The sequence below is a fragment of the Vombatus ursinus genome, unplaced genomic scaffold (assembly GCF_900497805.2).
Source record: "Vombatus ursinus unplaced genomic scaffold, bare-nosed wombat genome assembly UNPS02014768.1, whole genome shotgun sequence".
NCBI classification, from domain to species: domain Eukaryota; kingdom Metazoa; phylum Chordata; class Mammalia; order Diprotodontia; family Vombatidae; genus Vombatus; species Vombatus ursinus.
In genome coordinates, this window is record NW_020954546.1 from 3,005,832 (window position 1) to 3,017,155 (window position 11,324).

The 11,324-nt window shown below is 42.2% G+C and overlaps 1 protein-coding gene across 1 annotated transcript in view; it reads right to left on the minus strand.

Moving 5' to 3' along the window:
* Window positions 1–6,586: 6,586 nt before the first annotated feature.
* Window positions 6,587–11,324, minus strand: part of HEATR9 (HEAT repeat containing 9) — a 14,767-nt gene continuing 10,029 nt past the window's right edge. Inside the window, 5 exon segments of the mRNA XM_027862452.1 lie at window positions 6,587–6,979; window positions 8,305–8,391; window positions 8,965–9,016; window positions 10,834–10,907; window positions 11,010–11,129. Of these exon segments, the coding sequence (XP_027718253.1) occupies window positions 6,587–6,979; window positions 8,305–8,391; window positions 8,965–9,016; window positions 10,834–10,907; window positions 11,010–11,129 (726 nt within the window).

An 11,324-nucleotide genomic window follows, 5' to 3' on the forward strand; every position in this document is an offset into this window, starting at 1 on the left:
CTAAACAGCTTAAAATTGCTCTAAGACTTTTGGGACACATGGTATTGTGTTCCAAGTACTCTTCAATGGGTTTGTGATACTGAGGTGTATGACATGATCCTTTCCCTCTAGAAGCATATGATTTATTTATTTAGAATGGGTACAGGAAAAAGTACAAAGTTGCTAAAGGTCATAGAAGAGGTAAAGATACTGAACTATGGCATAGAAAAAGAGAGTAATTCCCAAGAGGGGGGCAGGGTATCAGTATCACCTCACAAAAGTGGGGAGACCTTTGAATTATGCCTTAAAGGAAAGATGGGATTTAGAAGGTAAGGAAGGGCATTCCAGATGGGGTAGTAGCACCAATATATATATAAATATAAAAATTCTTAGTCACAGGAAACCACTGTGAACAGAAGGTTTGTTGAGGAAAGTAATGGGAGAGAGAAGTGGAAAGATTTGGGTCAGATTGTAGAAGGTCTTAAATGTCAGACTAAAGAACTTAAAATTTTTTTTTAATAGACAGTGGGCAGTCTTTTTAAAAAATGTTTTATTAATTTGAAAACAGTATCACCAATTCTTATCTTCCTTTAAAAGAAACCCTCCCTTGTAATAAAGAAATGTAGTTACATAAACCAATACATTGGTCATGTCTGGCACCCACAGGCCACCCTTTGCCTACCTAAAGGAGGAGAGGCATGTGTTTTCATTGATGGTCTTTTGAAATTGGTCACTTTCATTGATTAACGTTCTGATGTCTTTCAGTATTGTTTACATTTCCATTTCTGTGATTGTTGTGTAAACTGTTCTCTGTTCTGTTAATTTCTTTACAGTTCATATATGTTGTCCCAAGTTTCTCTGAAATCTTAATATTTATAATTTCCATTGGTACAGTAACATTCCATTGTATTCATATGCCACAATTTGGTCAGCCATTGCCCGATTTTATACCCACTTTATTTCTAGTTTCTTGTTACCACAAAAAGTGCTGGACTTTTTTTTTTTTGCACATGAGGGACTTTCCCTCTTTTTTTTGACCTTGTTGGGATGTAGGACCAGTAATGACATCTGGATCAAAATCAGTGAAGTTTCTAGTAGAAAGTTATTTTCCAGAATGGGAGGACTTACTCATTTTTTGTTTTTGGAGAAGAGCAGTGATGGTGATGAATTGCAGGTGAATTGGATTTAAGTGAGGCAGAATTGTGCAAAGTTGTCAGCCCAGCTCTCAGAGTCATAAAAGTCCAGTGGCAGGACAAAAGTCAGGACCAAGGGTGGATGCATTGGGTGACCTTGGTGTCTTTGATGTCTGACCAAGCTCTAAGCTTTCCACACCACTTGCTTCAGCTGTCTTCATGCCCATTGGAACACATTGTTCTTATCCCCCCTCTCTGGTCCTTAATTCACTGACAGGTCTGAAGCCTGTTGATTACTCTGATCCTGGTTTAGCCCATCTGCTGAGGTGGTTTCACTGGAGTGTGGCTGCTGCACATGCTACAGTTTCTTGGGGTCACAGGTGAGAGTTGGGTGATGGACACCAAAGGTGGAAAACCTCTCTGAAAAGGGCTCAGCAAGGCCTCTGGCAGAGGTGTGCCTCCTGCCTGAACAGCCCAGACACCCCATGCAGGACTAATTCATATCTCTACCAGCAGGGATCCTTCAGGCACTTGCCTTCCACAACTTCCAACATTTAGCATTTTTGCTTTTCCAATGAGTGTGAGGTTAAACTTCAGAATTGTTTAGATTTGCTTTACTTTGATCCTTTAAAATGGTTGTTTTGTGTATCTTGCAAACAAGACTGCTTTTGTGCTACATCCTTGTATATTTGTCTTAATTCCTTTTGTATCTTGTATATCAAACCTTTATCAGTGGCATTTCATGTGAAGATTTTTTTTACTCCACAGTTTCTCTTATAGTTTGCATTGATTTAAATGTTGCAAAATTTTTTCTATTTGACTATTGTCTATTTTATATTTTATTGTCACTTTTATCCTTTAAGATTCCTTAGTGGTGGCTGTAAAGGGGTATTCTTCCCATTTCCTCTGATTTGTTTTTATGATGTGATCTTTTATCTTTAGGTCAAGTATCTTTTTGGAGCTTATTGTGATATATGGTGTTTAAGATTCTGATTTTTTAAACCTGATTTCTGCCAAACTACTTTCCATTGGAGAGCCTTTTGAGAGGTTTTTTTTTTGTTTGTTTTTTAACTGTGCTAGGTATTTAGATGTAAAGCAGTATTTCAGGAAAATCATCGATAGCAGTATGTTAGATTCATTGTGGGCAGGAGAGATTTTAAGCAGGAGGACCAGTTAAGAGAGATTACTGCAGTTTAGAGGTGAGTCAATGGCAAATATTATGCTACTCGACAAGGGCAGCCAGTGAGTAAAAGCAAAATTGTTGATCATTAATCTCTTGGGGCCATTGTCCCATTGTTCCAAAAACCTAAAGTCCCTTTTAGATTTTCACTGACTTTTCCTCTATACCTATTAGTTGGCAGTAAGATTTTTTTTTTTTAAATTTCCCCAAACCGAAGTGACAAACAGATGTAACTGGGGCCTAGCTATGCTTTGTTTAGAAAAGTTTACTATATACCAGATGAGATCTAGCATAGCAGTGGCATCCTGAGTAGAATTAAGCCTACCATCCTGGTACCAGCTTGCCATGTAACTGTTTACATCAAGGCTTTTTAGGCTGGTGAAGTTCTGGTCAAAGAAGAAAATATGGTGGAAGATTACATAGTGCAAAGTTCTGCTTACAGATTGATAGAGGCATTCAGAGAACCAGAGTACCTGTTGAAAGAGGATTGGGGTGGGCAATGTTCCTGATTTGGCTGGGTGGTATCATAGGGCACAGACCGAGGGCCCAGAATTACTGGGTAAGGAAATAACCTTTGACCAACCCGAGTCAATGCCTTTTCTGCAATAAGTTTCAGAGTTGCCCAGAATGCTATGTTCAAATACCAGCTCTGATACTTCCCTATTTATGCGACTTGTACCAAGTCAGCTCTCCCCTCTCAGGTTGTCAAATCATTGATCTCAGTCTCAGTCTTTTCCTCCCAAACTTGTACATCAAATGAGGACCCTGGAGTAATCTTTCACCCATACTCACAAGTCCCAATAATTCCATCTCTAATCCTCCCTTTGTGGAATGTTCTTCCTCTCTGCCTCTTGGATCCCTAGCTATGCAAGGCCTAGATCCCATGATGCTTCCTACACAAGGTCTGTCTAGATGCCTCTGGTGGTTAGATTGCTTTCCTTCATTATACTATATTTGGTATGCAGTTTGCAGTGACCTTTTTCTGTCTTTTTATTTCCAGGGTAAAACACAGTGCTTGTACTTGCCCTCCTTGACCTTTGCTTTCTCAAGGGAAAAGACTTTCTCCCTTGTCCAATACAAGGGTAACTCATTTGGATTCTGCCTTCCCAAGCCTCCTATAGAATTTCCCCCATAACCTGTTGTCCTAGAGCAAGAGCATAATCCGTTTAGGTTTTCTGAGAGTTTATACTACTACTATAACAGTAATGACAGGGAAAGTTACAGAAATTATTAAGAGCCAGTGAACAATCATGGTTCCATGATCCTGCCCTCATTGACAGGAATTATTTGTTATTGCTGTCTGGAAAATATTTTTTGATTGTAAACTTGGATTTGGGCAGATGATGTCTATCTAAGGTTCCTTCTAGCCCTAAAAAAAAAAAAAATTAAAAAAGATTAATTCAACAGAGCAGGTTGTAGGAAAGGACTCCTGGTGGCAGAATTAAACAAAATCCCAATTTGGGATGTCAAAATTGATTCTGAGATGTGTACAGATAATGTATAAATGTTATAAGGAAATCAATAGCTTGCCCAACAGAGGAGCTCTAAGGGAAGTCATTTAATGACTAGCTTTAAGAATCGGTCTAAAGCACAACTAACATCTAAATGTGGCTTCACTGCCCCTTTTGTTTATCCAGTATGTTTGATGTGCAAATTTGACAAGTGGAGATGGTTTGGTTATTGTAAATCTCAAGTCTGGGAAGACTTACAATCCAAATTTGAGAAAAAGCAAAATCCTGAGAACATAGGGAAAGTGGCAGAGAGTAGGCAGCTGTACCAGAAGAGTATAAAGTGTTCTTCGGTGGCAAGATATGTCTGATGGATGTTATCCATGTTCTGGAAATGAGCTGGAAATTAAAGGCATTCTGGAAATAATTTCCAACTGGGAACTCGGGATTTTGAATGGGAAAAAGCATGGATTCTGGAAGGTGCTCCTGAAGAGAACATACATTTCATTCATTAAAATTAAATAAGCATATATCACATGCCTTCTATTCAAGAAAACAAATTCAATTAATAGGTCCCCTACCATTTAAACAAAGCAGCATATTGTTGATATAGCCACATAAAAATATATATCTTGTTTTTAAAATCACTAGAATTTCTCCCAGTATCTCTTCCCCTCCCCGTTCCCAGAGACCAATCTCATAAAACAGTAATTATAAAGAAATCGGCAAAACTGATGAGTGCAATGAAGTGCATCCATGGACCTCCCACTTCTGCAAAGGGTGGTGGTGTCTTCCTTATCTTCACCCAGGCCATCATCTTTGATTGCTTTGTGGTGGCATTTCCCATTTACATTGTTGTAGTCCTTGTGTATATTGTTTTCTTAGCTCAACTTTGCTGCATTAGATTGTGTAAATCTTTCTATGCTTTCTTGGTATTCACGACATTCATCATTTCTTATGGCACAGTAATATTCCATTACATTTGTGTGTCATAATTTGTTTAGCCATTCTATAATTGAGGGATGATCTGATTTGTTTCCAATTCTTTGCTAGGACAAAAGATATTGCTATAAAATATTTTGCTGATCTCTTGGAGCTTATGAGCTTAGTAGTGGAATCCCTGGGTAAAAAAAAAAAAAAAAAGAAAAAAGCGTGTAGTGGTATGTGCCAAGTACTGTGCTAAAATCCAGGATACATATAGCAAAACCAACAATCCCATAAAAGAAAGGTAGGCTGCGGGGCATATGGAAAGGCTGGGAAGTTCTCAGGATTCAGTGGTAGGAAAGATGACTCCAAGGTCCTTAGGTTACATAAGTAGTTCAAGTGACAATGCTAGAGTCTGATGGATCATCCTGTCACCAGGAGGAATAGAGTTGTCGATTCCCATCTCCCATCTCGGATGGGTACAGATCACGCTTTTACTAGGATGCAGCGTGGTGCAGTGGACAGAATTGATTTGGAATGAGAGGATTCATATACCGTAATTTGTTCCATCTTCCCAATTTGATCATTTGATTTTCAGTTCTTTGCTGTAACAAAAAAAATGCTGATATATTTTTGTACATTAGTTTTCCTCCTTCTTTGATTTCTTTAGGATATAAATCTAGAAGTGTGTGAGAAAAATTACTTCTTATATTGTTTGGGAAAAATTATTCTGCTTAAATCCAACTCTATGTCATCAAAGTTTGTCTATGTCCAGAATGTCACTTGACCCCAGTAACTCTTTAGGAATGCTGGAGATGGCCATAACTTATTTTGGGTCCCCTCAAGTTCTGGATCTACTCAAATAATTTTTATTTTGGGTCACCACACCCAAGACTTGTGATGATGCACCCAAATTTGTGTTTTGGTTAAGTTGCCTTCTCAGCAAAATTATTTTACAGTGTACGCTCCATGGATGATAGCACACCTGTCAATGGGTTTTTCTTGGTAAAGATATGAGAGTGGTTTGTTATTTCCTTCTCCAGTGAATTAAGGCAAGCAGAGTGTTAAATACTTGCCCAGGGTCATACGACTAGTATCTGAGGCAAGATTTGAACTCAGATCTTTCTGACTCTAGGCTCAGTGTTCTATTTATTGAGTTACCCAGCTGCCTCATGTGCAATCATCCTGTATCCCTTCTGCCCTTTGTGGGTAAACTCCTTGAAAAGGTTGTGCCTTCACTTCTCCTCTCTCTCTTTTCAACCCTTTACAATCTGGCTTCCGACCTCATCTTTCCAGCAAAACTGCTCTCTCCACGTTACCAATGATCTTCTTACACTTTACTAACCTCAGTCCAATGACATGGGCTGCCTCTTTGCTCCTCGAACAAGACATTCCAGCTCTTGGCTCCCGGCATTTTCTCTGCCTGCCCTGCATGCCTGGAATGACCTCCCTCTTCCACTCCGACTACCGACTTCCCTGGCTTCCTTTAAGTCCCAAATAAAATCCCACAGGAAACTTTTCTTAACCCCTGTTAATGCTAGTGCCTTCCCTCTCTTAATTATTTTCTGTTTATCCTATATATAACTTGGCTGTATATATTTGATTGCATGTTTTCTTCCACACTAGACTGCAAGCTCCTTGAGGACCGACTGTCTTTTGCCTCTTTTTTTCCCATGTGTAGTTGGTACATAGTAGGCACTTGGTAAATATTAACATACTGACTGAAAAGAAGAATGATGTTTTGGGACAAATTAGCATTCATTATTTATTAACTAGTTTATGAGACAGAGGCTCAGAAATCTGCTGCCACAGAGGAAATGGAGGCAGTGTGTCCAGAGGAGAGAAAATGGAGGTGGCGGTGGGGGGAGGAGAAGAGGAAAGTTAATGTTGAAGGGGAGTTGTTGGGATAGACTTGACTTGACTCAGTGGGAAGCAAGATTCTTGAAGTGCTTCCTGATGACTGGGGAATCCCAGTATCCCTTGGAAATGGAATGATCTTTTTTTTCAAGGAATTTGATGCAGGGGGGGTAGTGGGAGGCTAAAGCCATGCCTTTGATAGGAACACTAAGGATGGACTTTCCTTTTTCAGACATGGCCTTCTTAGATTGAACCATCTTTAGAGGGATCAAGGGGCCCAGGCTTTCACACAGAGATTTCTTTTGGTCCTGGAGGTCCCTCTTCATCTTTTGAAGCTTCAAAGTCTGGATTCTTTCCCTTTCCTGCCTGGACTCCTCCTCCACCAGGAGCTTCCAGTCCTGAAGCTTTTCCCGGACCCAGGGATCTTTCTTGGATAGGATAATGAATATTTTTTCCAGCTATAAAAAAAGATGATGAGACCCGGGGACTGGTTCACTCCAGGAACAGACTCTTTCTGGTCTGGAGTGGAGAGTAAGCTCTGAGAACAGTTTGGCCCATTCTCAGGAGGCCAGGTCAAGGAGTCTTTGCTCCTCCTGCCTCTCTAACTCTCAAAGAACTGGGGATTTGAGCAGGGAGAAAGAGGGTAGACAGTTGAGGACCGTGAAGTGGTAAGAGTCCTATACCAGAATTCAAGTTCAGCTATGACATTAATGAGCAGGATGACCTTGAGCAAGTCATTCCTCCTTTTTGGGACTCAGTTTCCCTATGTGTGAATGAGGTTGAACTAGATGACCTCTAACCAGTTTTATAATAATAATAATAACAGCAAAAATATCAACATGTATTTGCTTTAAGGTTTTACAAAGCACTTCACATATATTACCTCATTTGAGCCTCAATCACTCTGAGAGAGAAGTGTTATTATTATACCTATTTTACAGATGAGGAAACTGAGTCTGGGAGAGGTTAAATGACTTCAGAAACACACAGGTAATAAGTGTCTCAGGCAGTATTCAAACTCAAATCTTCCTGACTTCAAGTCAAGTGCTTTCCACCATGACACCTAGCTACCTCAATTCAATTCAACAAAATTTTACTAATCACCTACTTTGTGCCAAGCATTTTGCCCGGTATCAGAAATTCTGACAAAAAGGAAACCAATCCCCATCCTCAAGGGCCTTATGTTCTTTTATATTCTATCTGTTGGCCACCCATTCTGTGCAGGACCTTACACTCAACCCCATGAGACCCCATGGCTGGACAAGAGTCTGTGTGTAGATGCATGACCTACATGTGTGAAGCATGAAAGTAACAGTAAAAAATGATACCAACTGTACCATTACGCAGGGTATACATTATAAGAATATCTCCCTCCTCCAAACTCATTTCTGACTGGGGTAATAAGGGGAGGCTTCATGTAAGAGGTGACATTTGAGCTAGTCCTTGAGGCCTTTAAATAGGGAGAGAGTGGTAGAGAAGGAATTCCATGAAGCATGAACCATGACTATAGAACCCTGAAGCATAGACCATAGTCTAACTAGGAGGCTGGGAAGGAGATAGATCTGGCTCAAATGGAAGGACTGCATAGGGAAGTTGTGGAAAACTAAGATGGGGCAGTAGGTTGGGGTTGGGCTTTTGAATGCCAGGCTGTGGAATGTGGATTTCACCGAGCAGGTGACAGGGAGGCTTTTGGAACAGTGGGGTCTGTCAGCGGTAAGGATGATGGGAGTAGGGTGGGGAGTGTGGAGCACAAGCAGAGGGTGGGGGGAAAGGGACCACTCACCTCTTTTCTTACCAATGGATTCATTTCCAGGTCCAGCATGTCCATGAGAAAATAGAACATGCGTGAGCTGCGGATGCCCAGAACACCCTGGTGGGAGGCAAAGGTAAAAGATCCTGGGTATCCAGCCCTGGGAAGTGGTACCAAGCATAGTCTTTTGATGCCTCACCCCCATCCCACCACTTCTCTGGGTCTTATGGGGGTGATACAGAGGAAACCCACTGAAGTTCAAGGTGACATTGCTGAACTTCCCTGCTAGTCTCGTGGTAGGCTGTTCTGGGACCGTGCAGCTGGTGTCTAGGCTGAGGGAGTCAAGGCTTCACGGACTATGGCCCTTTCACTATTCCTTGCCCTACTCAGACTTAGGCCACACAACCGGTGCCTGAGCAAAGTCTTCCATGTCTGAGCCCTCAGGAATGGGCACTCTATCACTATAGATTCTCAGCAGTGTTGGGTACTCTCCCGTTCCTTCTTCCCTTCTTTCCTCTCTAGCTTATCTCAACCCACCATGCCTTCCCTTCCTCTCTTTTTCTCTTCCCTCTCATCACCAAACTGGTGAGGACTTATGGGTGGAGTGTCTAATACATGGTAGGTGCCTAATAAATGCTGCTGACTGATTGACAATAGGGGTAGGAAGGAGGAAATCAATTTAGTCGGCCTTACGATGGATATGACAGCCTCGTGACGTACCAATGCACTGGCGTCATTAAGCTGCCTGGGTAGAAAGGAAAAGAGGGAGGGGTCATTGGGAGAGGAAAGGAAGGAAGAGGAGAGGAAGGATAGGTCCTCCATTAACCAGTGCTCCCTTTGCCCAAGTAGTGGGGTCGTTTTAATTCATTGTCTGATTGACTATGACTGGCACATAGTAATCACTTAGTAGATGTTTGTTGGCTGACTGACTTTATACCCCGTACCTCCCAGGCCAAAGAGAAAGGGTCGGGAAAATGATTGTGGGCTGATGAACTCCTAGCTGTTCTAAGTGTGGTGGAGAATAACCTGAGTGAGGACAGCTAGGTGGTACAGTGGATAGAGCTCTGGCCTTGGAGTCAGGAAAACCTGAGGTCAAATCTGACCTCTGACATTTGAGACACTCCTGTAGCTGTGTGACCCCTGGGCAAGCCACTTAACCCCGATTGCCTCACCAAAAAGCAAAAAAACCAAAAAACCAAAAATGAACAAAAAAACCCAATCTATATAATTTATTAGCAAAACAGGCATAATAAATGAGTCTGTGGACTGAGGAGTCCATTGGTCCATTTATTATACCTGTTTTGCTGATAAATCATATTATCTACCACATAAGAAAAGTTAAGATAATGCCTGGGACTTGAGAAATCTTCCATCACATCTGCAGTGATCACCCCAGAACTCTCATTTCCAACCCTGATTTCCCCAAACATTCCACTTTCATGTCTTGATTTCCTTCTGTCATCCCATTCTCATCTTCACCCCCTTTATCTCAACTGGGATATTTGTAAAAAGCACATAGCACCGTGCCTGACACATAGTAGGCACTATATAAATGTTCATTTCCTCCCCTCTTTCTCCATTCCAATTCTCATCACTCCCATCCTACTCTCCTACTTCTCATCCCACCCATCATCTCATTTCCCACTTATTCTCTCCCTGATCCATTCTCCCCATCCCACCTCCACTCCATTATTCAAACCTGCTCATATTCCAACGTCATTCCATCTCTACCTAGTCTCATTGTCCCTACTATCATCTGATCCCCTCATCCCATCCCCCACTTTTCCACCTCATCCCGTTCCTCCTTGCCCGTCTGTTCTCCTACCTTTCATCTTGTCCCTTATCTCATGACCCCAGGCGTTATCACACACCACCCACCCCATTCTTCATTCCATCCCACGCTCTTCACCTCATTGCCTCTGCATCTCATCATGATCCCACTACTTTCATAAGCCCTCTGGCTCTATCCCACTCTATGCCCTCTGCTATACAATAATATATTTAAAGCTGAAAGGGATCTTTGAAGCCACTGAGTCCAACTTTCTCCTTTAAGGTGGGAAACTGAGGCCCAAAAGAATTACAAGTGGCTTATCCAGGGTTATGCAGCTAGGAAATATCTGAGGAAGGATATGAACCCAAATCTTCTGGACATTTTAAGTCTATTTTCTTCACTTTCTGCTCCCTCTGGGGAAACACTCATGGGGACCACACCTCCTCCCCTTTGGGACAGGCCCCTTCCAGTGTCCATCACTTCATTCCTCATCCTCCAATCTCCCACCCTATTCCATCCTTCTTTTATTCCAGCCCTACCTTTAATCTCATCCAGCACCCTCTGCCCTTGTATCCCAGGATCCCCAGATGAGGGAAAGGGTATTTCCCTAAAACCAAACTCCCCACTCTCTACGGGGTTAATGAAAGCAAGAGTTTAACTTCTGATCTAACATTGCCCTCTACCTCCCAGTAGCAGGCAGGGCTCCCTTCCCCTTGGAGTGGACAGTTCCCACAGGCCCTATGACGGCCTTTCTTCCCTCTACCCCCACTCTTGGTTTCCAAGTTCCTCACGACTCCACGATGTTCAGCATCATAGGCTTCATTTTTAGCACCTCCACCATTTCTGCCACAGCTTCTCTCACTTCCTGGGGGTCAGGAGAGATGGGGGTAAGAAGGGAGATGGTGGCATGAAAGGAGAGATTGACAAGAAGAGAGAGAAGAGGAGGGAAGGGAGGAAGGGAACTCACTTGTAAGGGATCATTATGAACCTTGAACCTGAGTAGCTCAAAAATGTCATTCTCCATGCCCAAATTCTGAATCTTCTCTAGCCCAATAATCTTAAGTAGTTTGATGGCTTCTAACCGGTGCTGAGGATAGGAGAGAAATGGAGGAAAATATGTGGGATGGGCATACCTCACGGGTTTGGGATTTGTTAGAAGGGGCAATGAATTTCCTGGATAAGATGGGGGGAAAAGGGAAGAGTGGGATCCTCACAGATTCTCTCTCCTCCTTCCCCACCCCACCCCACCACCCTTGCCCTGCCTAGTTCCAATGGGAACACA